General features: G+C 42.4%; 2 protein-coding genes across 7 annotated transcripts in view; both read right to left on the bottom strand.

Annotated features, from left to right (window-relative positions):
* The window catches only part of MORC3 (MORC family CW-type zinc finger 3), a 30,000-nt gene extending 22,384 nt beyond the window's left edge, over window positions 1-7,616 (bottom strand). Inside the window, exons 1-3 of one of the 4 annotated variants that reach the window (XM_075172380.1) lie at window positions 7,428-7,587; window positions 3,720-3,918; window positions 2,721-2,793 (exon numbers count right to left, since the gene is read on the bottom strand). Coding sequence is in view for 2 of the 4 variants with exons in the window: in XM_075172364.1 (XP_075028465.1) it covers window positions 2,721-2,793; window positions 7,428-7,466 (112 nt within the window). In the remaining 2 variants the exon portion in view is untranslated. Of the gene's footprint in view, window positions 1-2,720; window positions 2,800-3,719; window positions 3,919-7,427 lie in introns of those variants that run through there. The other 3 variants (XM_075172364.1, XM_075172372.1, XM_075172390.1) reach the window with 3 other exon arrangements.
* A 3,999-nt stretch (window positions 7,617-11,615) lies between these two features.
* The window catches only part of DOP1B (DOP1 leucine zipper like protein B), a 52,990-nt gene continuing 38,114 nt past the window's right edge, over window positions 11,616-26,491 (bottom strand). For all 3 annotated transcript variants that reach the window (XM_075172286.1, XM_075172305.1, XM_075172295.1), the window contains exons 25-37: window positions 26,331-26,435; window positions 26,178-26,244; window positions 24,676-24,817; window positions 24,187-24,269; window positions 23,848-23,957; window positions 17,767-17,913; window positions 17,282-17,343; window positions 16,262-16,390; window positions 15,614-15,750; window positions 15,220-15,275; window positions 14,577-14,726; window positions 13,965-14,094; window positions 11,616-13,314 (exon numbers count right to left, since the gene is read on the bottom strand). In XM_075172286.1, the coding sequence (XP_075028387.1) occupies window positions 13,057-13,314; window positions 13,965-14,094; window positions 14,577-14,726; window positions 15,220-15,275; window positions 15,614-15,750; window positions 16,262-16,390; window positions 17,282-17,343; window positions 17,767-17,913; window positions 23,848-23,957; window positions 24,187-24,269; window positions 24,676-24,817; window positions 26,178-26,244; window positions 26,331-26,435 (1,576 nt within the window). In that variant the 3' untranslated portion in view covers window positions 11,616-13,056. The remainder of the gene's footprint in view (window positions 13,315-13,964; window positions 14,095-14,576; window positions 14,727-15,219; window positions 15,276-15,613; window positions 15,751-16,261; window positions 16,391-17,281; window positions 17,344-17,766; window positions 17,914-23,847; window positions 23,958-24,186; window positions 24,270-24,675; window positions 24,818-26,177; window positions 26,245-26,330; window positions 26,436-26,491) is intronic.

Below are 26,491 nucleotides of genomic sequence, written 5' to 3'. Positions count from 1 at the left end.
TCCCAGACAGTTTTGTGAAATCCAGAATTTTGACTCCACAGGCGCAGGAGATTTAGGTGAAAAAATTATTGCTGCTCTGCCACCACATCACTTCCATATTAACTGAGCTGAGTGTCACAAGTATGTATTTTGCTAGTGCAAGTTCAAATCTAAGAAGGTATGACTTTCACAGAAGGGAAGTACAAAATGCTTTAAACTAAATTTTCTATTTATAGGATTTGATAAAGCTTGCAGCATTGCTACTGCAAGTGAAAGAAACCATGGCGCCACAAACATTTCTTGGCAGCAAAGCTGGTTTAAATCTCATCCACCCTACCACCACTTTCTCGCATCTCTTTTCCCCCCTTTCCCAGCACTGTGCTACTCATGGAATTTGTAAGGGGGGAAAGCATATGGAGGAGGAGGGGTGGGATGTGATGGCACAGCAGGAGGTAGTGCCCCTGCCTCACTGCCTGTTTTGCAGGTTCAGCTGAGGGCCATAAACAAACAACTCAAGCCAACACTGCAGCCTGTAAGAAGGAATCACAGCTTGGTAGCTTGCTTTCTATAAGCATAAAGTACAAGTTGCATCCACAGTGAAAAAGTTCATAAAACATATTTCAGCATCAACAATACATTTGCAAGTATTCTTCTAAGACCATACTTTGTACAAGTCTTCTGATTTGCTAGCTCACCAACTCTCTCTAGATGTCCCATTTACCCTCTTCCACGTATCACCATTAGTTCACCTAAATATAATCTGACTGAGGACTAATGGGAGAAGCCAGCAATATAACCAGCAAAAAATTGACAGGAGGGACTAGAGCTTAAAAGGCAAATTTTAGCATACAGACCATTACTGTTTTAGATAAGTTCGCATAAACTAAAATTCAGGCCTCCATAATGTAACCCTATTTGTATTATTTTATATTTGGCATATGGTATAGCCTTACGTAGCATGTGAAAGACAGATTACAAAACTTATTTAAATCAACATGACTAACTAGAAGCCTTTACAACCAATATGTTGCTACTATGCTTTTGAAGCTTTGTTAAAGTAACACATATGATAAACCAGAGGCAAAGGAAGAAGACAAGTTTGCATGCCTTGCACAGCACATCTACAATCATTCCAGCCAGGTATGGCATGGGGTGATAAAACAGCTGAAATGACTTAATATTTTGTTACCCTCCAAACAGCCAGCCCTTCCCACAGCCACGTGGTTCTGGTTTCCTCCTTTGTGACAGCTCTGGCCTTATCTAGCTGAAAAAATTCCTACTTTCTTCTGCTAGGTTAATTTTCTGGAATAGCAACAGCAAAACTCATGCACAGGAAGCGAAGGAACGTGTGACTAGAAGAGATGTTCCCTTTCGCAGCAGCAAACTGCTAGATAAGCTTAGCAAGTCTTTCCAAACTACACCTTTATTTTGAGGAACCAGTTAAAGAAAGTCTGCTAATCATTCCCTAACTCAGGAGACAAGCAACTCTGAAGATATCCAGTTAACGGCTATTCAAAATCAAAGGCAAGACGATCAACAAGAGCTAATAAATTAAACAGATACACAAGCCCTAGCTAACAGCAGATGACAGAGACAATAACGAAGAGCAGAACTCTTAGGACACTGATGGATAGACCATTAAAAGGAACCACTCAAGTATAACCCTGAAGATGTTCAGCCAGAAACTTGGTAACCCAGACGAAGAAAATTAGGATGTTTGAGGGGTTTTGTGACAATGTGCAAAAATTACTATTGGGTGTTTTGAGGAAGCACTGAAAAAAAGGGAAGGCTCAAAGTGGATGGGAGAAGAATGGTATAATGGGCTGGGACGGGGCAAATAACACAGGCTGATTGTGTGCAAGCTGGCTGCTGGTCAGTATGCTGGTATGATTGGATCCTGTGCTATCCTGTTGTACCTTCTTACTAAACACTATTTCTAATTATTTCCTGCGTGACTATGCTCTCTATTCTCAGTGTGTGCCCACATGCATTTGTTCTGCTAGCAAACTTCAAGTTGGACAAGCCAACAAGTTGGAAGAAACCGGCAACCATTGAGATCCAAGGTCTAAGCCAGAGACTGGTAACAAGCCCAGGACACAGGTACTCAAAGGACTCCCAGGTCTTGGCGAAACACCCAGAAACGTGGGTAAGCATGAGTGATAAGTGAGCGAAAGTACGCATATGCGCCGCTAATGAACTTTAAACCTGGTTAGCCAGGAAGCAGCAATATGATAAGCCCATTTGTGCTCTTCATGTTTTGAGTATTGCTTGTGTTTATGTGGGTTCTTGCAAATTTACTGTCCTCCTGTCTTTGCTAATCTGTGCGTGGCCAGCTGTGTCTGTACAGGATCCAAGTGTGCACGCACATCTTTGGAATGTGCACTCAGCCTTACTACTCTCTGGGCCTGGGAACAGCAAAAAGCAGTAGGCTTGCATTTGGTGGACTAGTAGAGAAGGAATTCACTTGGTCCCACAGTCTTCTATATTTGGCAATCCTTAATAAATTCAGTAAAAAGAAACCGGCAAATCCTACAAGGCCCCTGCAACTGCTGTCAGGTAGTACGTATGCTGCTAAGAAAGAAAAAAGTCAATCTGACTGTACCAAAAAAAAAAAAAAATGTAAGATTCTGAATGGTAACAACAGGATCAACTCCTTCCCCCACCCGAAGGAAGAAAGTTTTACAACAAGAAAAAAGTATGACAAAGTCAAAAGTACTCAGGCAGACTATTGATCCACTTACCTATAAGTTCTGCAATCGCACTGAAAGGCCAGGTGTGACTGGTAGAGTTGGTATGCAAGAACTTTGGACAAAGCTGAAATAAACCACAAACAATGGCATTAGTTTGCGCTCTTCAACGATACCAAGCCAGAAAACAGTACGTTAAATAAAGTAACATTAAATGAAGCTGTTTTGTACAACATTACCAAAAGGCTGTAATTTAATTTACTTTAGATATTGGCATACTAACACCTTTTAAAGGGAACATTAATACAGCTATTAAAGACAAAAGAGCAATACAGAATTCAGCAGAGTATCATATTATATTCTGAGCATGTGTTATATTGTCATCCTATCAAACTCTTTACTTTATAAAAATATAAGGAACTATTGCTATATACTGATGCTAGAGGTTACAGAAAACAACAAAGACTTAGTCCAAACCTAGTAACAGAAGCAGTATCTACGAATCCATAACGCTGGAAATAGCCCTTGTACAGTGCGGTTACATAAAAACCCATAATAATCCACACTATAATATATATATAAAAAATCAGAAAAAATATTTAAAAATAGTGTGTACATAGCCATACTTCATAAATTTTACAGAACTACTACACTGACAAGCACTTTTATATAGTTAGTAAAGTCTAAATAAAAGCAAGCAACCGCTTCAAATCTCCAAGTTCATTTATCAGCAAAAAGGAATAATGCTACAAGCAAGTTCTAGAGCCGTGAGCCAGGTACCAGAGCAGGAATAAGGCAGCAGCAGCCACCCTAGTTCAGATCAACATAAATTGCCAGGAAACCTCACCTTGATTCTAAGGTTATAAGAGCACAGGACACACTTTCAGACTGCAACTTAATCCCCGCATTTCTCCATTGAGCTAGAGTACAAGTATGAACAGACATCATGTTCTTCATTGCCATCTGTGCTTTAAAACTCCAGTTTTATAAAATCTGGTAAATTAAGTCAGGCTAAGTCACCATGCCCCTTTCAAATTCCTAAGAGATACTTACAAATAATTTAGAATCCAAGAAGAAAATGACATCAAGCCTATTAACGGAAATCTCACATATTCCATGGCACACGGTTAAAAGGATCTCTGGATTTCTTCCTCTGCCATACGTTAACTCAGTGGATTTTAAGATCTCTGCATCATTCTCTTCACTTCAACCTTTCACAGTGCTGGCAGCATTTGTTCCTTTGCTTTCCAAGCTTCATGATCAAAATACACAAGAAACAACTGGGGTTTTTTTCCTGCCTGAAATCCCTCCTTGTCAAAACAAACACTAACATTCAAAAAAACCCCCACTGCACAGATGCACATTCAAGCATTCAGCATCTGCTCAACTCACAGCTAAAATTTCTCTGCTGCTAGCCAGTGGAAAAACTCCAACCATACAACCCACGTAGACTGGGATCTCTGCAGTTATTACTGGCATTGTAACCTCAGCGATATGGACTTGGTGAAAAGTCCTGACTGTAGTTTTGATAAAGGCATGAATTCACACTTGTGAACCTCCCCTGGTCACCAGACAATGCTGGTGAAAGAAGGAACCTCAGCATCACCAACACTGACATAATCACAGACAAGTGTCCTTTTTTCTGTGAAGCAAAGCATACATGTGCACAGCAAGAAAATTGCTTCACGCGTTGCCTGTGTAACACAATGCTTCTCCATCCCTCACTTCACTGCTGCATACTAGTGATTAACTTTGGAAAGAACAGCCTTTTAAAGAAACAGCATCTTCCAAAAACAAACACAATAATTATGCTGATCTCTGAATCGCTGTTTCAAGTGGTGAGGTTTTGAGAAAGGCTGGAAGGTGGTACACGGAACTGGGAACTTATGAACTGTTTGTATGAAATGAAAAGATATGGGTTGAACACAGGAATTGTAAGAAACTGATTCTTGGCTCTAATATCTCCCCCAGCAAAAGGTCAGCGAGTATTCCCCAGGGTAGTTCACGGGAAAGCCTACCTCAGAGCGGAGAGCACCATTTGCTCATGTAAGGCATTGAAACAAGGGCACATGACAAAACCAGATCAAAAAATGGAGAATAGTGGTTTAAGGCCATTACCTTTGTAGTTTGCTTCAGAGCACACCCAGCTGTTAGCAACAACTCATTTCCTGATGAGTTCATCAGCAAATATTTAAGCCCACTTTGTCCCCTAACACTTCACTTCATCAAAGCACCACTTTAATTAGCTCATGAATAATTGAAGTTCAGTAAGTACAGTAGGAAAGAGTTAGTTCCCTGGTGAATGCTCTCTTTCGGCTACATTAGCATGACTGTAGCTGAGACGATTCAGTTGCGTTGTTCCCTGGGCCTAATACACTTTGTTGCTAAGTGGGTTTGGTTAGTTTCACTTTCTCTCCCGAGACGAAGCACGGCCAAATCCTTTTTGGAGATACAACTAAACCTCCCCCCCTTCCAACAGCATACACAGTGCATATTATAAAAAGACTCAGCTACACTAAAAGGAGCATCTCCTACAATTATGACCAGCAAATATTTAGGAGTAAAACAGCTTGTCTCAAAAATGACAGACAGCTTTGGGAATTTTAATTTTCGAAGAAAACTGGAACTCTTCCATCCCTTGCAGAGTGTAACGCATGCACAAATCAAATTACCACTGAACAATCTATCTTGTCTTATAAAAGTATTTTGCAACTTTTTAGGGAACAACCCCACTGCCATTTTCCCCCTCTTGCTTTTATCCCACCTGGCTGCTTGTTTCTTTCCTGATACATTCTCCTTTCTTCTCCCCTCTCAGTTATTCTAGTCCACTTACATGACTGGGTAATGAACCACATCAGGGAGCTGATCCAGAATAAAAATAATTTTTAAATCTTATTTTTAACCTGGATCACTTCCCTGATCTGTCTCATCATGCAACTGAGCAAAAAATTTACCAGAGCAACAGAAGGAGAAAAATGCCAGTGTGGGAATGAGTTACCAGGCCTGCTCACACTGCCTGTGTTGTTTATATATGCTTCTGAAACTAATGGAAATATTTTGGTGAAACCCAACATATTTCCAAAGAACAGCTGCTGAAAGAAGAGACTGTGACCATCACCCCTCTGTTGTTCTCTAGAAAATAGTGCCTTTTACACTGTAGGGGACAACCTGTTAAAAAACTACATCAGCTGCTTCCCTTCTTTAGCAAAGACCTACAAAAATCACAGCTTTCACTGGCAATAGACTGAATGTAAACTTTCAGTTACGATTACTGACAAACAAAACCAAACAGCATCCTAAAAATAATTCAGAAAGTTACCAACTGCACCAACTTTAGCTTAGATTACTCATCTGTATTTGTAAGAGTTCAGCTTGCCAAAGTGATTTCAACTTGAGAACACTTTTAAACTCTGCAGTCTGACTTGCAATATGTACTTTTTTGCAAAGGCTGATTATCAATGCTGATGTATTTTTCTCTTCAAGACTAACAATGCATTAAAAACAAAGGGAGACCTCCCTCCTCTTTTTTTTTTTAACATTGTGTTATCTAAATTAGAGAACACTTCTCTAATAAAATATATCAAACTGTGGATTTCAAACATTTACAAGAATTAAAGACCTGAAATGAAACCATAGCTCTTAAACTTCAAGTAGATGACGTTTATAGCTAACCTCTAGCTAAATGGCAATTTATATTAGGTAATTTAAGTAGTGCTGAGAATATACTAACGTATGTTTTTCACTCAAATGTTTGACAAGTTATTTACTGTAATGATCCAGCTTCTTTCCACTATTCTATAAGTAAGGTTATGAACCAGGTGTTTGTAACTATAAGTGTGACTTATAGGTATAGACAGCTGAAGTCAGAAAGGCTTTAAAAACCATCCGGTTTCATCAATGATGTATCAAACAACCGAAAAAGCAGCTTTAACTTAATTTATATTAGCACAAATAAGGAAATGACCAATTGCCACAAAAGGACAGCAACGAGCGATAGCGTGACTGAAAAGCTACAACGCAGTAGCGGATTTAACTGCATACACGTTCACCACCCTTGTTAAAATGTAATTAGGCCTCTTGCAAAAAGTAGTTAAGATTTTAAGTTGCACACTTCCGATTAGAGGTCACCACGTTCACAACTAACTACACCGCTACAACAGACCATGAGATCCCCCCCGCCCCCGATAACCGCCCCAACCCACCCACAGGCTGGAGCCTCTCCTCCCACCCAGCCCGCGCTAACCGGGCCGATTTTGTGCCGAGATCGATGACTGAGCCCCGAGGGCCTGCCAGGCACCCCGCTCCGGAGCGGGGCACCGCGTCCCCCGGGGGCTCCCGCCCCCGAGAGAAAAGCCCAAGGCAAGGAGGGGGGCCCTGGTTTATTTCAGGCGAAGGGCTCCGGCGCCCGTCCTTCCCAGCACTCGGCCGACAACTTTTTACTCCCGGAGAGGCGAGGCGTCGCCCCCAGCCCGGGCAGGCTCCGCTTTCACTGAGAGAAAGCAACCCGCTGTTCAACCGGCGGCCGCAGCGGCACGGCAGCTGCCTCCTCCCCCGAGCCCCCTGCCTCTCAGCCGCTGCGGGCCCCGCACAGGCGGCCCCGCACAGGCACCCCCGCTCCCCCCGGCTGCCCCCCCAGCACCGGCCCCGCGCCACCCCCCACAGTGGGGACTACCGAGGGTGGAGAGAGACCGCCCCCTCGGGAGCCCTCCCCCGCCGCCCTGCCCGGGCCCCGCTCGCCCCGCGGGGACCCGCGCCACTCACCGCGCTGAGGCGGATGCCGCCCTGTGTTTTCGCCGCCATCTTTTGTGCCGCAGCGAGAGCCGGGGCGGGAAGTGTTGGGGGCGAGGGAGGCGCTGGGGAGCGCCCAGGGCCCGCACTTCCGCCTCGCCCCCTCCTCGCACGCTTCCGGCTGCCAAGCGCGGCCGCTCCCGGGGAGAAGGCGGGCCTTGCCGCCCCGGCCACGCCCTCTCACGGCGGGCGGGGGCGGCGGTTACGGGAGGGCGGCGGCGGCCCCCAGCCGAAGGGCGGGAGGCGGGCGCAAGGCCGGGCCCTTCCGGCTGCCCGCCGTGAGGCAGCAGGGGAGGCGGGGCGGGGAAAGTCTGGCTGCGGCTCCTACGTGCAGCCGTTCAGGCGTTGCCCTTGTGTGGTGCAACGTACCGAAGCCCTGCTTCCCCGAAAGCGGCGGGTGGGGGCTGCGGCCGCCCTTCTGGGGTAGAGCTCCCGTCAGCGGGGGCCGTGGGTGCCGCCCTGTGCTCCCTCCGCCGGCGGCGGGGATGGGCCGCTGCCCTGCTGACAGGAGCGCGGCTGTAAATGCCGGTTCTCCGGCGGCCACGCTATTTACATGACTAATGGACAGGGAGTAACGTGGCGGAGTGCCGACACCGGCAACCGTCTGCCTAAGGCTGGCGCAGCGGGCTCGGCTGCCCGCCCTGGCAGGCGAGGTGAGGACCGAGAGGTCGGTCGCACGTCTCTGCCTGCCCGCGCCCCCCGCAGCCGGGCTGCGCCTGCACCGCCGCCGTGGCGGGGCCGCCCCTCTGCCGCCTGCCCCGCCCTCGTCACAGGCAGCGGGAGGTCGGATGCCAGCGCCGCTGTTGGCAACAGCCGTTTTCACCGCGGAAGCCACACAGTGAGGAAGGTGAGGAGGCGCCTACCTGGTACAAGTCACAGGAGTCTTCATAGGAGGAGTTAGCACTATCTGCGTTCTATAGAGCTGCATACACGTCACGCGCGTTCTTCTTCTGCAAGAGGAGTAGAGGCCAGCATTCAGGTTTCACGTGCTGTTTACTTGCGGAACAAAATTCCTGGGGTGTTTCATTACAATTACTACGGTTCAGCTATTGGCACGTATTTTGAGCTGAGCATGGTTACTTACCTTAAGTCCAGATCATCAATTTTCTTCCTGGAGGACTTTAAAAACCCAACTGCTTTACACACATTTACAGCTGGGAAGCTCTAAGCTAGCTACGTGTTACTCTCTAGCTCCTTTTGTCATCCTCCCAATTTTTCATTCTGTAATCTCAAATTTCTACAACTGGAGGGAAGCTGTGATTTTGGTGGTAGATAGATAGAAGAAAAACCCCTCAAAACACCCAGAGATGTCTGTACACCTTGCAAGAGAAAATAAAAAGAAAAGCCTGAGATAATTCATGGTGACTGAAACCTTACAGGCCACTTACTCTTTAGTTGAGGAGCAGCCTTCAACAGACCTTGAGGGAAATGCTTTCCCCAGCTATCTTCAACAAAAGCCCTTTTTTTTTCTTTTTCCCTCTCTAGGTGGGGCCTCACAACCCTGCTCACCAACATAAATGAGACGAATGACAGTATTGGGGTTGCAGGGAATGCATTGTGCCTGCACGGATGCCTCTGCTCAGGGAACTATCATGGAAAACATACCTCAGCCTCTATCTGGAAGTGTCGTCAGTTTTGATCAATCATTTTTCTCCATCTGCCTGCTCCCTCCGTTCCTTTGATCTGTTTGCAGAAATGGGATATAACAACCCGATCTGCTGAGCAATGTTTGCAATCTGCTTGCCCTTAGCCTCACCTGAAGCTCTGGGAACTGATCCCCAGGAGACAACCAGTATTTAAGTATGGGAGCTGCATTGGGACAGGAATTGCAAAAAACGGAGGTTTGCTGTTACTGCCAAAACTAAATGGCCAACCCTGCTGTTCTTTAAGCAGACACTCGAGAGACATTCAGTGCTTTAGTATTACTAGCTGCTATGTTACAGTATTTCCCAGCATCAGTGATTTTCAACATACGCAGTACTTTAAGGGCATTTGCCCTGAACATAGAAAAGCGTATAGACTGAAGTTTGGAAAGCTCTGGCGCACAGAGAAAGCGTTATGCAACAGCAGACCCTAATTTCCTGGGGAGAGGCGCTCCCTCTATACTGGGGGTCAGTGCCTGGTGGTCAATGATCCCCTGATGCTGCAGCAGCAGCTTCTCCCATCTGCTCCACGCAGTTCTTCCAGACACACAAATCCCAAAAACTTGTCCCAGGACCACAGGACTGGGATCCCATGGTGGAAAGTTCAGGAATGCAAAAGATAGGGATGTACGAGCTGGAGCAGTAGGGGCTTGTGGTGAGAGGATTAGGGAGGCAGTGGTGCAGTCTTTCCTGCTGCTGGGATCCAAAAACTGAGGTCTATAAAGTTCTGTACAGAGCCCTCATCCATTGAAATTGAATTTGAGGCTTTTACAGAATCAGATAAAAATTAAAGTTGGTGAGTGAACAGTAAAGGTAGTCTGACAAATGAGAATTGCATTTGAAAAGGTATTTCAAATTAACATTTAATATTATTAGAAGAATTACATTCAAATACAGTATCGAATACACTTAACCATTACTTAATGCTCGGTATTTCAAGTTCTGCTGTTCTTTGGCAGTTACCTTGGTTGCACCTAATATTTTTTCCCTTCAGGAAAATGAAACACTTTTAAATATTTAAATACTTCTCCCTCTGTGTATCATGCACTGTGGCTATGCTATATCTCAAAGCTGAAGTACCCAAAAGAGGAAGCCAAGCTTGATTATTCTGAAAACAAGCAAAGAACAACACAGCAAAGCAAAAGCATTTTCTCTCCTGTTCTTGATACTGAGTTCTAGGCTAAAGTTTTTCAGATTCATTTACAGTTAAGTTATACTGCTTTGACAGTACCAGTGTTAGAGCAGTACAACCCTCCTCCTTCATGCAGATTTAACAGCAGTAGCATCAGAATTAAAATGACTACAGTTAGTCCCATACGGAAAAGGAATAAAGTTACACTGGTAGAGATACCTTTAGGCCTATGTAACTCTGCCCCTCCACCACTCAAGTAGGACTTTCTTTAGTTAGAGCCCTTTCCTCCTTATTCACATCCTATTTATAATGATACAAGATCTGCTTATATACTACATTTTAAAGAACTTTTTCTTCTTAAGAGTTAGATTCTGCTTCAGTGAAAGGATTCTGCAAGTCAAAAATATCTGAGGCCATTTAAAGCAGCCATCTGCAGAACTACAGGACAAAGGTAAACTTATATACAAAGGCAGGACTTAGAAGAAAGTGGTATTTTTGTAGAAGATCATCTTATAAGTTAGAGAGTTACATAGACCTAAGTCACAGCTTCTGTTTTTAAAGTTCACCACCACAGCTTGGGGGGGAGTGACTGATGTCCGATCCCCTGCACATCTGAAGTACAGGCAGCCAGAACGGGACATTCACTTTCAAGCGGAGGGATGACAATACCCTCAATCTAAGTTACTGGTTCACCACCTCCAGTTAGCGAGGAAACTATGTGAAGACACAGGTTTAGAGCTTATGGGAGAATGTAAAGCAAAAGGTTTGATGACAAAAAGTTGTCTTAGATTTTAATAGCCCATTTGATAGCCCAGCATCTCATCAGGATTTTAAGGGAAAGGATTCCAAGTATGGAATGCAACCACCAGAAAGCTGAAAGTAAAACTACCAAATAATCCTGAGTATTAACAATATTCTCTTTAAAAATTCTTGAAGATATGTAAGTAATGAACACAAACATTTAAAAAATATCGTGCTCCAATTTTCAAGCAATGCTTTAAAAGGATAACTTTTCACTTATGCTCATTCCAATTGCATTAGAGATCATTAATAATTTATGTTAATACAAGTAATTCACATTCTTAGTGATGACACAATATTACATTTCAGTCTATCACTTTCCTTAACTGTAAAAATGGACATAAATTATTTAAGTTTAGCATAAGCCTATTAGAGTATTATGTTCATAGAGCATTACAATATTATCACAGTAAAGCATGTTGTTCAATGTTTCATTATTTTAGTTTATAATCCAAAGATGAAAACTTCATGTATCTGGAGGTAAAAAACACTGCAGAATAGCCTTCCATGTTTCTTGTGTGAGTTTTGAAAAAAATAAATCCCTGACCTCACAACCTAGTGACATTAAACCATACATTTTCTATGATGTCCTTTTTTAATTAGCAAAACCAAGAGTGAAGTCCAATACCCAGCACATTTACCTCAGTTGTGATGTTCCGAGTAATACAAGTAGCACGTACCAGTCTGCAGGTATATCTTACAAAACCGATTTCTCTGACGGCAAAGGTGTTTTAAAAAAAAAAGAGCAGACAAACGGTTCCACCATGAAAAATACGATAAATGTCCCCTCCCAAACAAATCAGCATTGCAAATTCAGTCAGATAATCCATTAAATATGAAAATTCACCTCCTAATTTAAAAAACGTTCTACAAAGCTTTTTGTTGTATGTGTTGCTGCGATGGTGCTTATCTGCTGGCCGTCAGAAGTGTCCTTCAGACATGCAGCTGTGCTGTTCGGTGGTAGAACTAATCCCTCTCTCCCAGGTTCTGGGCAGTGGTAGCAGTGCAGTTCTGAAATAAGCTACACCTTGAACATTACTGTAGTCATATGGCACTGTGATGATCTCCCTACCTCTTTTAACACCTAGGAACAGCCAAATACATTCTTTTGTATAAAAAGTGTTCTTTAAAAAAATGAATTTTCTTTTCATTTTAATTAGGCTGTTAGTATACAGCAATTTATATTTTTCAGAATTATCTTCATTTAGTTGCATTTCAGAAGTTGCAAAGTGACCTTAGTCACTGAAAGAACAAAGTTTTTTAATTTAAAAAACTGAATTAGAATATTTTTAGTCAATTAATTAAAATAAAACCCCCTCAAGTAATGTAAATTACAAAATGTTACTGCATAGGTCTGTCTTTTATGCATGTGTTTGTCTTTTATTTAGGAATTACTAATCCTGAAGAATACTATTATAGTACAGAGTTGAAATTACAAACATGGGGAGTCTGCAGTTATTTGCACAATGCTAAGACTTACAAAATACATATGTTTGAAATTTAGGCGATTTGTTTAGAAGTTGATAAGTTTTAGGACAAGTTAAAGAAAGGAGTAGAAGTGGGCTTTAATCTCAGGAAATGGCTTATCTGCAAACTGATTGTACACTGACATGCAATATTAGCTTTTTCTTAAATTTGCTTTCAGAACACAGTTCCAAAAGCAGTTTAAAATACTTGAGAAGTCACTGGATAAATGGTACAGTTGCTACTTTCACGAAGTCAAAAATATTCTTCCTTTATTTACAAAATCTCTTTAATCCTTCACATTGAAAACAAGTAAAAGAATACAGTAACTATGATAAATTACCACTAAACTGTACTTTTTTTTTCCCTCCACAGGAACTGAAGAATCCTGCTTTTTAAACACCAACTCAGAAGCCTGGATTATTGAAGAACACTCAACAACAGCAGGAAGAAAACCGAAAACGTAGTTTAAAAACTGGGGAAAAAAGAAGAGAAGAACTGCAGTAAAGTTTTCCCTTTTTTCGCTATTTATTCACCACGAGCCAAGTGTCCGACATGCGGCTTAACTTTCCATGTTTTCAAGGAAGTCACATTCAACACTCTCTTCAAGCTGTTGCAAGATCTTTATGCCATTACTGCCAACATAGTCCACAGAGAGAGATTCAGAAGTATGAGAATTCTGGGACTCGCTCCCATTTGTTGTAAATGCGCAACACAGGGTCTTGAAGAAGGGCATAAGCTGGGTGATGCTAGATATAGCGCGTAAGTTCAAAAGAGGAAATTTGTGCTTCTTGGAAATCCCCTCAGTGTTGTTTGTTTCCTGTAAGCAAACAAACCAACACTTACTAAAGGTTTTGCATTATAACACAATGTTGTTATGGCTTCTCTGAGACCTGTACTATACACTTTTTTCATACTAAGAGATCCACAGCCTACAACTGTATCACAATATAAACTGTATAGATGGTATACCAAGTTACTTATATATTTGGATTCGAGGTTCCATTAAATGAAAGTCTTGCAAGTTCAGAAGAGTGCAAATTTGGACTAGCCTTCAGAAGCAGATACCAAACAACAACAGAATACAGAGATATCTCTGAGAAATACTAATGCCCCTATTTCCTTTTCTGGAAGAATTAATATAAAACCTTAATGGTAATTTAAAAGGCTATTATGGTAAAAGTTTTTGACAAAGTACAGCATGCTCTTTTTTATAAATACCGGTCCTGTCTGAGACAAATTGTTTTCACTGGGTGGTTGTAGGCAGATTTAAGCAATCACTCAAAAGCAGTCTGACATCTTCAAGATACATATGTGAAAGCAGGCAGATAATTTTTAAAAGTGTCATGAATTTTATTAGAATATCTAAAAACCTCCTGCCGAACTTAAAATCTTGTCACTTGTTTAGAAAAGTAAGTTAATGGATAAAAAAAAAAAGAAGATGAGTCAAGTGAAGCATTCTTTCTTTACCCCATATTTCATCTTCAGCAGATCCATGATTCTTATAATGTGTGGTCTGCATTCCTGATGATCTTCTACCAGATGAGAGGTCACAGTAGATGACTCTGTGTCCACCTCTGGGACAAATGCCCATTTGTACCTGAAACAAATGGATTACTTGATAAGAAGACCGGCAGAAAAAATCCTTGTTTGGATCATACACAGTTTAGTAGAGCACTGGTTTGTTTATAGAAAGAGCTATCATAACTACAATTTTATGCTATTACCAGAGCCAAACTTAATGAACAAGGATATTACTATCACGTCAGTATTTAAATGCAACTGGCTCCAAAAAATCCCCAAGTGTGTGCAACGGGAAAACAAAGAACAGTCTCCATCTTTGTCTTCCCCCAATTTTTCCAAGTTAAAGAACCTCCTAATGAGGATGGTGAAATCCTCTTACACTGACAAGACCAAATTGTTTTCTAAATACCCCGAATTACATTTGTCCGAGTATCAACATCTGCACTTGTAAAAAGAACTGATGGCAAAATTAAGTCTAGAAGAAAATAGATCTGGAATTACTTTAAAGGATAAGAACGGTAACAACCTGGAGAACAGGTAAGTAATTCGAGGACTTACATTTGAAACAACTGCATCCTGTCAGGTGGAAATGAAAGTGCTGTGTCCAAAAACTTACAAGCTGATAAGTACAAGGACAGCTCATTCTGCTGTATGTCAGATCCACTGCCATCACCTGAGACTTTCTGTTTGCTTATTTTGCTGTTGCTCCTGTGTTAGTTACAATTGAGAAATGTACCATTAAAACATAAATCCACTAAATGTTTTTCATTCAACAAAAGAGAAATGTACACATTTACACAAATGAGTACTTGCACCTGTGTGCTACAAGAACTATTTTCATTCTGTATGAACATTGTGATTAATATAAAAGGCTGTTAGAAGAAAAAGTAATCTAAAATATACAGAAAAAATGTCAACATGTTAAAATATTCGAATGCTGACTTAGCATCTCTTCTATTTTTGTGTGCAATAAGTGGTACTTACATTTTTTGAACATATCACTATTTTAGCTGCTGAAAAAAAATCCTAAACCATGATTCACCAGTACTAGAAATATACAAATGCAGTTAAAAAAATCCTGTTGTCTCCTCCCTATCCCAGAGAATTAAATAAATAAATAAATGAAAATTTGTAGATACAGAACAAGCACAATCGTTACCAGCTTTCACAAGTTCTCTGTCAGACAAATGGTAATTCTTACTTTGATGGTTCATCTTCCTCAGTTAAGTCTTCTTCCAGCTGTAGAAATGTCTGAATCTTTAAAGACATAAATTATTCATGCGGATGCTGAAATGTTCATACAACTCAATCACAAAAAACATATGCTTCACATAGTATAAGGAACCACAGACTCTCAGTTTACTCTTACGACTTGCAACAAATTAACAAATCATGGAAGAGATTACATTAGCAACAACAAAATTAATCAAAAAGGTATTTCCTAATGACAATGTTAATTCTTCTCCCAAATTATCAGACTAATGTAAAACTATGAAAACATTTATTTTTTCAAACGGGTGTATTTGGGAGGAAGAAAAAGGTGAAATAGGAAAAACCACACACTAATTAGTTTCAAATTACTACTTGTTCCTTACCAATTCAGTTACCATAATTGGCCACAGCGAGGTTAGATGCTGAGGAGAAATCCTTAACAAAAGAACTCTGAAGAAGAGAAACATCTGTGTGGCAACTATAGAAGTCTGCCCAACACGTAGGTTCTCAGTCAGTCGTTCTGAAATAAACAGAAAAAAGTAAAAAAAAAAAAAAGGAAAAAAAAAGGAGACTAGTATTTTACCGAACATGTGCTGTTTTGGGAGATAAAAAAACATGTAGAAGGTGGCAAAACAAAATTTTTGCTTTATCATCAGTTTGGGTTGAGTCCCTTGCACTCTATTAACAAAATTGTGATTCAGCAAAAGTCTGAAGACATGGCGGTTTTATATTGGACAAAATTTTGTCAAAACTGGTATTTAAGGAGAACACAACAGCCCAAGAGAAGATTGCCACAAAATAATCATGTTTCCAGTTATATTTCCAGACCAAAGGCTTTGGAACGCAGATTCCTGTCTCTCCCTTGCTGAGGTTATTTGTTAGAGTTCAGAGATTCACAGCATCATAAATTTTGTTAAAAACTTTTAAAAAATGGAAGTACCTGTTGGAAAATAGGTGACATTCCTTTCTTACACAATTTATATATGTGTTACAGCTGAAAAAAAAAAGGCAGGTGAAATTACAAATCTTACCTTGTATTAAGGGAAGATAGAGATGATACTGATCAATCTCTCCACTGAAGACGGCGAAAGCTTGCCGCTTTAACAACATTGCTTTTTGCTCAAAACTTGGGTACAGTTTTAAGGCGCTGCTCTGCATATCTATAAGAGATAAGGATTATCTAGCATTTAAAGACTTGTGTGTTTTGGGCTGAAAATAATTCCTATGTCCTGAAATCTGTCTCTTTAGGTCTACTAATTGGAATAATAAATTGGTGTTGATCCAGATCTGCTCATGCTAGCAGGAAAATTATATGAAACAAGCACTGCAGCTCCCATGAGGCTGTCCAGTATTTTAAACCCCTGCCTCTGCCCTTATGTGCATGAATCTTCCCCTCTTTCCAGTCTCCTAAATCCACAGACAGAGCTTTAAGACTTACTGAGAAAAAAAGGAGATAAGTTTAAAAATATATATTGTTAAAAAAAAGTGCATTATGAATATAACCCTTCAAATATTCTTTTAAAAGATCTGAAAAAGAGACTAAAGCTGCTTTTTCTTTTGAAGCTCCATGCAAATTTAAGGGTTCTATCCCACCCCTACCCCCACTTTCTTCTACACTCTCCTCAAGCCTGAATTAGAGGTCAAAGCACGTTGCTCAAAGGTTTGTTGTACTGGTGCACCACATTCCTACAGCTCGATGCCAGTATACAGACACCTGCAAAGCTAGCCAAAGTCTCCTTGCTTTCTAACGGGGAACAACTGCAAAAGGTCACAATTCAGCAACTTAAAATTATGGCAAAATGTGAATGCAGGAGTCCAACATTAGCATTTCTAGAACAAAAATACTTATGGGGTGTTTTAGACATGACCAAAATACAGAATTAACTTAACACAGCTTTTAGCTGTGAGTAAAGTTGGCAACATACTCAGTTATGCAGATGCATTGTCTGCATTTTATTGATACATTACTATATTAAAAAGGCACCCAATAGCTCCAATGCAAATAGATTTCAAATTAGTGTAGAAATAAGTTATCAGTAGCTGATACTTACTCATCAAATCTTTAAACATAGTTTTCTCGTGTGTTAGAAGATGATCAATAATGGATCTCCAACTGAATAAGACATAGAAGGAATTAAATTACCAGAGAAAGCTTTGGTATGGATTCACCTCAGAAAAGATTTTGGTCAAACATTTCATGCAAGGAAACAGTTTCCAAATGATATTCAATATGCAGACTCTTATCTGGTTTAACACATACTGCAATCTAGGTCCTCCAGCTCTAATGTATGCAGTTCTCTAATCACTGAGGGGACTATCAGCATAACACAAGTTTATTCTTCTGCAGTATAATGAAAACTTCAGTGCTTATAATGCATTTAGCAGAATTAGTTGTTGAGACCCATTTTTAACATTATTAACATTCTGTAAGAAAGCACTGAACAGAGTTTTCTTTCCAATATTAGCCATTCTCCTTTAAAGCCTTTCTTTGCAAATTCAGAATAGAATCTTGGAGTGCTACAATCTCATGTCTTACTGAGTGCATGAAGCGTCCATCTGGAAAAAAGCTGGATCCATATATAACTCAACAACTTCTTTTTTCCAAGCTCGCTTGGTGTAGGCATATCCACTCAATGAGCTGAGCAATTGAGCACCAGCACGAAAACTAGGAATGTTGTAGGCACTGGGGGGAAAGAAATATAATGATAAATATATATATATTTTTTAAAGTTAAGTTTATGTAACCAGAAAATAAACTCCGGGGTTCCCCAGAACTTCTAACCAAATTCTCTCAGTAATAGGCTATGTCTACATTAGCTCATAACTCGGAGCAGCAGGAGATCAGTAGATCAAAACAGCTTGTGCAGAAGCTCCTCACGTTTCTAGTGTACCTGGTCTGGGGAGATATTTTCAGATTAGATGTATCACAGCACAGTACTGTCTGTCTCCACTACAGGTGTGGTTCACAACTTCCCCCCAAAAAAGTTTCCAATAAGCTTTGCATCCTTGTCAGCAGACCCCTTTAGAAGGTACCACAGTAGGCTTCATCTGTCACCCGGATAACACATATGTGTCAGTTCTCATGTCATCATCACCTGTATAAAAATCTCACACATAAGCCTTTCTCCTTGTGCTGCGCTATGCACCATCCCATTCCAAATTTGGACACCATGCTCTGCAAGGCACACGGGGAAGGGGCGTGGGGCTCAAGTCGAAACTGGTAGGAGCAAGGTGAAGGGACCCTGCATGAACTGATACTCGTCCTCTGGCACCTCAGTTTCACTGAGGACACAGATGCCAAACAGCGTCCTGCTACAAATCCTTGCTACGGTAACTGCTTCGTCCATGGCTGAACAAAGGTTTCAGGTTGGGGAGGTGGTGCTCAGACTGACAAGAACATGACTTTTGGTTGTGAAGGAATGCTGTCAGGGTCTTCCATTGTGAGCTGGCACCATACCTTCACAGAAGGCTTCAGCAGCCCCTGTTTTCAAGGTAGGGGGGAGGCTACTGCTTTTTTATGGAGCCCTGCAGCCAAACTCCTGCCAATCTGGGGAGGACAGTCTTGGAGGTTATAGTCCAACTGCTGACCAGCATGTATGAGTGACATGAAAATCACACAGCCCATCTATGGGCCTGACGTGGGCTCCACATTCTTAACTAGTGACCATCTTGTTATGGTTATGGCTACACAGATCACAAGGACTGCTGGCCTTGCCAGGCTGACACTGGAGAACCATCGAGGGACATCTTTAGGCATCTCAGCAACTTCATTAGGACTCTGACGCCCACGTCTTTTGAATCATCAGTCTCAGACCAAAGGGCATGGTAGTATCTTCTTTGCAAGACAAAAAAGAGCTGGCTGATTCCTGGTGTTCAGATCTCCATTTGCATTGCAGAAGTCACCATTTATCCCCCGCACCAGTTCACAAGGATATCCCGAGAGCAGTGGTGTCCATGCCAATTTTAACTGTGCTGTTTCCACACATGGGGCAGAGATGAAACGAGTGTTTGGCTTGCAGCCACTGGCTCACAGCTGGCCAAGCATGGCAGCATCATGCCAGCATTCCCAGAAACAATTTCAATGTTGGCTGTATGCAGGATTTTCCATATCTGCTGCAAATGGTGAGGGCACCGGATGCATGTGCACGATGGTATATGCCCCGGTCAACAAGAGTGACATACACTCCATACATCAAGAATCTGACTGACTTGGTTAGGGGTGAAGTAGGCAGAAAACATTGTAACAGATACAAACGCTCAAATACAATGAATAGAGAACAGCAGCTTCCCAAAATTTCTCTGCATCGCTTTTAATCCATCCCCCCTGAGAGGGAGCATGGAAATACCTTCAAATCCTGCTGCACCCTGCGGCTTGCTGGCTTTAATGCGCACTTTCCAGTGACACTCAACCCATAATTCCTTTTAGGCATGCCTGGTTATATTTTCCCTGACCCTCTACACCCTTTTTTGCTCTTTACTGTATACTGGCTAGTGGTTTTGGCTGTGATCTAAATAACACTCGAGACAATTCCCATTCCCCCGCCCCACCCGCGAGCTGTGGTTGATGCTCTCCCACACCTCAGTATAGATTGGTCTGCTCAGAAAAACGTAATAGCCAAAAAGTAGCAGCCAGGAGGAGGGGAAGCTTGATACCTGCTACAGCAGGAGCAGCTGCAACTCAGAAAAATGGAACTGGGGGAGAGCAGGGAAGGGAAGGAGGGGGTTGCTTCTGGGGGAGAGTTGCTAGAAAAAGGAGGATTTGCTTTCTAAGAGATCTGTGAATAGCACTGGGAGAAAGGAGGGGAGGGATGCATGAGGAAGGCTGAGGAAGCAGGACCAGCTGACATGGCCCTGGCAGATAGAAGGAAACCCGCACAGCAAGGAAACATTCTCCTCTCCCTCCTCCTGTCCCTGTGGGAAAAGGGTTCTACTGTTCAGCTGACAGAGGATATCATCCATCTCTTGCATACTTATGCTTTTGGCTGAAAAACTAGGCAGAATATAGGGAGATATTGCACTCTTTCTACTTCATGATGGGTTCTGTGACCTGCCCAGTGCTCTGCTGCTCCATCCCACAGCCTCTTTCCATTACCTAACATACACAGAAAGGGAGGCTTTAAGTAAAGGCCGAAAACCCAGGTGGGAGGAACACCTACAGCTAAACAGAAACAGCTGTCACAAAGCTCAAACAACAAAAGGTTTCAGTTCCTGGGGGAAATACAGCTCGTACCTTATTAGAGTGGAAACAGAAGAGAGGACAAACACAACCATGTACATTCCCCTGTGGACTAACAGGGTCTATACAGAGACAAAATTAACAGAATTTGGCCAACAAGGCCTAACTAGCACAATGCTAGTGGGAACAGAGAGGACAGGAGAGGGTTTTATAGTCTCCATGCCTCTTAACCGCACCTCACCCTTCTAACCTGACTTGCACACATGGATGGGGGCTCCGCTGTCTGCCCAGGCATCAGCCATGAGAGGGTCAGCAGCAGGCAGAGCTGCTTCTTCCAGCAAGTGCCCAGCAACCACCACCACCAGGGAAGATAGTTCGCTGGTCCTCCTCCTGGGGCTGTCCTTCTCCCACCTCTTCAGAGCCTCCTGTTCCCAAGCTTTTGCCAGCCTGTTATCATGTGAGCCACGTCAGTCATGCTCGGCATCCTGCAGATGCCTTTCCACTACAGCCTCTGTCATCTTCCTCCCTCTGCAGTGCTGTCTTGGCCTCTAGGTGCTCAAAGATAGCCCCGTGGGGTGCATACTGCCTCCTGCCCACGGTGGCATAGGACCAAGGTGGAGGGACATCTGCTGCAACTCTGTGGAGGAGAGAAAAGCAAACCCATCAGTCCCCGAGTGCCGGTGAAGATACATAATAGTTTCTGGCCTGTGGCCTTCCTCCTCCTAGCCTCCGGTTTTCTTCAAGGAGCCAAGGTTAAGGCTTTTGAGCACAGAGAGGGCCTCCTGTCAGTGTGTACTCTCAACGTGCTCCATGCCACGCTCCTGCCTGCCCAGACCGAGGAATGACCTAGGCCTGCGTGCTTGAGGGGACACCCACAACAGTATGGGCTGTCCCTCCACCTGCAATCAATACTCAGAATGCCCCAACACAGAATTTTGCTGGATAAGGTTAGGACATGCCATAGGTTCAGAGCTCTGCGAGCAGCAATGACATGTCAGCAGACATGACAGTATCCCTTTTACCCCTACAACCACGGGAGCTGCATGGCCCCAGCTGAGCGCCCGCAGCAGGCTGTCTGCCACAACCAGGGACAAGGGCAGTACTGCACCTTGTGCCCTGTAGAGTCAAGCCTCGCAGGTGAGACTGCACTACTGCTGCCCACTACCAGTGCCTGGGCGAGGGTAGGACAGCCAGTGATATTTTTGGCTTATTCGTATGCAAAGCAAATTGAGTGGCACCACAAACCCCATGGCTCCTCAGTTAGAGACTGCTTTGTGCTCTGAATGAATGCTGCCGGCACCAGACCATCAGCCTGCAGCTGCGGGGGAAGGAAAGGCACTGGCAGCGCGTTCTTATTGCAGAAGCCCAGAGGGGGCTGTGTTATCCCCAGGTGCTGTGCACAGAGCTGACCCCTTGCCCAGCCTGAGGCAGCCCCACGGGCAGAACCCATCATTTCTGACACAGGTGACTGATATGTGGAAGATTTATCTTACATCTCATGGTCCCAGGGCAACTGCTTCTAAAGACAAGCAACCCTTGCGGTCAGAGCAATAATTTATACAGCTACACTGAACAAAATACCTTAATTTCAACCAAAAATGAAGGCATTAATTAATTCACTCACAAAGTCACCATTAAAATGAGCATGGAAAATCTGTACACATACCTGGGTTTTAACCAACAGCTCTGCTGAAGCCAGCTGTGGTGTGGAAAGGAGTCTGTGGATGAAAAGGGTCCATGGATGTGCTCCTGTAGGGTTCAGGGACAGCATGCACCCCTCTAGATAATATTGCATGGTGACCCTCAGACTTGAGTTGAAATGAGCTGCAGGCTTGGCAGTGAGCCGGTACTTGAAGATTTCTTCTAGCTTTCTGCAGTGAGCACATGTCTGCTGTGCTGTTCCTTATCTTCGATTGCTCTCCTGGTCTTCATCCAGACTATCAACGAACTTTTGACCACTTCACAGGAAAGACTCAGAAGTGGCATTGTTTCCTTGTTGCTCCTCTTCCCCAACAGGCACAAAAGGTAGGTGTCATATTGGCAGAAATTGAAAAGCAGTGATAGTAAAGGACAATAAAAGCAATCGCATTCAGCAATGGAGAAAACCAACAGGGCAGATAAAGTAGGAAAGGATGACATGTCAGAAGAAACACAGAAGGATAAGGAAGAAGCAGCAGAAAGACAGGTATCAGTTGCAGTGAAGAGCTGAGGGCCCACAGGGGACAGCAAGTAGTAGGGCAGGATAACTTGGCTCACAAGAACAGCTTCAGGGTGTCCCAAGTTCGACAGCCTTCTACTGGCACATCTGGTATGTATGTGCTAGATCTCCTCATGGCAGGGCAGTCAGGAATTAGCGAGCCCTGTTGGGTCACTTTTGTATAGAGCTTCTATTAGTTTCCTCCAAAAGGAATTTAGTTCATGCACTAAAACTGCTTGGAGTACTGAATCAGCTTTTCATAAACGGAGACAAATCGAGAGATTCGCTGCAAAACTACATTACTGCTCTAATCAAATTGCTAATGTAAACATAGCCACCAAGTATTATCCTGAATTCTGATCATCCATTACAGGAAAAAGAATGGTCAGGAAAAACACTCTAAAAGCACAAAACCGCAGTTTAATGCAAAACATGGTAATGTCCCTAATGCTGCAAATGTTTGGTACGACAGGGTTGACAGACTACTCTTAGATGTCTACGCTGAGAAGGGATTTAGCATCATTAGCACAACCTTACTGGATATGTAAGGTAATCCAAAAGGGAAGTTTTGTATTACCCTACTGCGGAGGACAGTTCATCATTCAAACTGTAAGATCACCAGAAAACTAAGGTCTCCAAGGCACAGAGACCTTAGAACAGCTGACAGGCCCAGTGGCTCTACAGATGAGCAACTTTGCAAAATTATTGTTACAAAATCTTACTGGCCCAAATACCAATATGCTTATTACCTGTGCTCTTCCAGTTGGGAGCCGTGCGTGTGTGAACAGCAGGAAGAGGGTGGTAAAAAGTATTCCCAGAGGTTTATTTTAACTAACTGTGCCTCACTCCCTAGGTCTTCCACAGTGAGTGGAAAGAGAAGCTGTTCTGAGGTGTGATTCAGGACAGCAGTGTCTGAGCACAGGAGCTTTACAGGGCTAAGGCTCGTAAAGGAAGCTGCCCTTCCTTGGGGAAAATTTCATTTGTTAATGAGAATAATGAGACTTTTTTTCTAGAGCAAAAGATCAACTGTATGGTACGGGAAGGCGAGAACATACTTCTCTGTCCTATACAGTTGTCAACTAAATTAGAGAATTATTTATACCAGATACTGTATCAGAGGTCTCCAACTCTTACAATTCCCCTTGACTATTAAGCACTCCTGAGAAGAAGAAAAGCAAAAGTCTTACGGTGTGGTCAAAAAAATCAGATGTAAGAAAAATCACATGTGCAGAGAGAGAAGTCACCTGTGGTTGCGTAGATAAGGAAATACATAATAAAGCAAACGTGAAATCAATGGCACAGCTTTCTCCTTCTCGTCGCTCCGGTAAACCATGTCCAAAAGAGAAGCAAGAACCTTAAAAATGAAAAGAATGAATCTTTAAACCTTTAGTTGGTATTTCTGACAAAAGGGGAAAGCATGCCATATTTCAGGCTAGAATGTGTGTGCACATAGGATGCCTCAATAAAGATTTAAGCTCCCATTTAATCTACCAGGAAAACCTAATATATTCCTCTGCTCAATAATATCAACAAACAACCACCCCACAGATGAAAGCAGCAACTACAAAACTGTTCCTACTTACTTCTGCAAGGAGAGAAAGAGCTTGGACACTGTATATCGAAGGAGCAGAGGCAGAAACCATTGAAGATGGTGCCACTGATGTATCTAAAAGAGGCAAAATCATTTAGTTTTCCCTTCAGACAAGACATGTTTAAATTTTGCTGTTTGCTAATTTTCTTCCCAAACAGAACTGTTATTTGCATATTGGTATTACAGTGAAATGCTTCTGGGCATGTTGCCACAATGACATACCTCATGCCCCATGCTGTTCTGTTGCATGTATTGCATGCACCTGCAACAAGTTTTCCTCTGTATTATATACAATCTGCAGATATTTATTAAACCTGCTTAGGTTGACATTGTTATCGGAGGATAATGCATATTTCTGGTTTTACTTTTTGTTTCTATTATTCCCTTCTCATGCGAGCTAAACACTATCAAACACCTTGTACTCTTCACTGACTTAAGCAGAAGAGAAAAAGCAGTGGAAAGTCAGACAAAACCATATTACCATTCACATCTTCAATGTTGAAGTCATCTGGTAAAATCTGAGGCCGAGCTTTCACTTCTAAGTTCCGGCTCAGCCAGCTAGTCTGTTCCAGAGAAGAACCAGCAACAGTCCCTACAGCCTCCAAGATTTTTTGGGTCACCTCCTATAACATAACCAGACAATGTGGCATCAGATGAAAGCTATCATCACTTGGCCAATCCAGCGAAGTCCTCTTTATATGGAACATGTCAGGAGAATCAGAAGTAGGCACTTTTATCTCTTAGAAACATAAATACTTCTCTGATTTAACTATCTGTGCTCTCAAGATAACTAACTACTGCTCACTTCAAATAAGAACAGGCAAGAAAACGAGAAGCAGGAAAAACTTTGTTAGCTTATCATGGAGGTTTTAGTCATGATTTTCCATGCAAGCCATTAACATTAACATAGTATCAATTTGGCATCGGTCCTGCCACACTTTACACATTAGCTGTCATCTGTCAAAGACATGATCTGAACTGTTCAGCCCCTCAGAAATGGCATACCAATACCTTTACTGTTTTGAACACTGTCCCTTTTTATTCCTTTTATATTTGGAGAACATTAAGTGAGGCAGAGCATTAAGTGAGGCAGGGTTTTATTTTATGGCAATCCATCTGTTCATATTTCAGTCTTTCTATTAGGGGTGAGCACGACATAGCATCAAACTACGTGCATAGTCACACTTCAGCATATTTAATTCCCAGTGAAATGAAAAGCTGGTCACTCTAAGGAAACCAAATCCCAAGTATCCAAAGCAAAGCAGAGGTCACTTGTGAAAGAGGCTATAAGATGGTAAGATGGCAAAACTGTCTTTTTATCAGCATCGTCATTTTGCTGGCCAGTCTCTGAAGCAGAAGTGGAGACTTAATTTCTCTGTTGACACACTAAAGTAACCATAACACTGTCTCACCTCATAGGTAGCATTACGTTGGCTCAGAGCCAAAACCACCTATGTGGGTAGTGCTTAAACTGTCCTGGTGAAATCACAATCAGTATAGGAAGAGAATCCTGCTCTACTCCACCCCTTCTTTACATAAAAGGTGAGCTGACAGTCATTTACATTGCCAAACACAGCTATGAGCTTCAAGGATAATTACGCTACTAATTTGCCTAGATAGTTTTGAGATTTCAATACTTACACATACGATATAAACTCACGACATCACACTGGTGTTATGATTTAAATTCTGAGAAAAATCATAAAATTACTCAAGAAAAACAGCTCTGAAAAGTCCATAGTTACCACTGCAATTTCATGCATTTTTGACAAAATTTTGTTAGAGACATTCTGTGCATCATGTCTCTCATATTTGAGTCTCCCATATTTACCAGGCCTAAGCCACAACATGGGGATGCATATTCACACATTCTAAAAGCACAGGTGAATTCAGGTACAAAGTACAGGTCAGGCCATCTCCACTTTTACTTAGATGTACAGTGCCAGATTTATGAACTAAAAGGTATACATGTATACACTGTACCTGCAAGTCTTTTTGGTCTTTTTTGTTTTCTAGAGTAGGTGTCCTAGTCACAAAGTCATTCAGAGTACTGTGGGAAAATCAATTCACTCCGAGTTAGTAATTGGACAGGTCTACTCAATGCATCTATAAACCTGCTTCTCACTTATGCAGTACCTGAGAAGGAGAAAGTGTCCAGGAGGAGCCAAGTTCAACTGCACAGACTCTTTGAGAAGTCCTAATAAGGACTGGAAGTTCTCCTGCAAGGCTGAGACAGGCAGTCTGCCAAAAAGACAATACCAAAATATACCAAGTCTGAAGTTAGAGTTAAGGAAAAG

This window comes from Calonectris borealis, chromosome 1 (genome assembly GCF_964195595.1).
Source record: "Calonectris borealis chromosome 1, bCalBor7.hap1.2, whole genome shotgun sequence".
NCBI classification, from domain to species: Eukaryota; Metazoa; Chordata; class Aves; order Procellariiformes; family Procellariidae; genus Calonectris; species Calonectris borealis.
The sequence above is the reverse complement of the archived record's forward strand: the minus strand, read 5'-3'. Positions and strand labels throughout refer to the sequence as shown.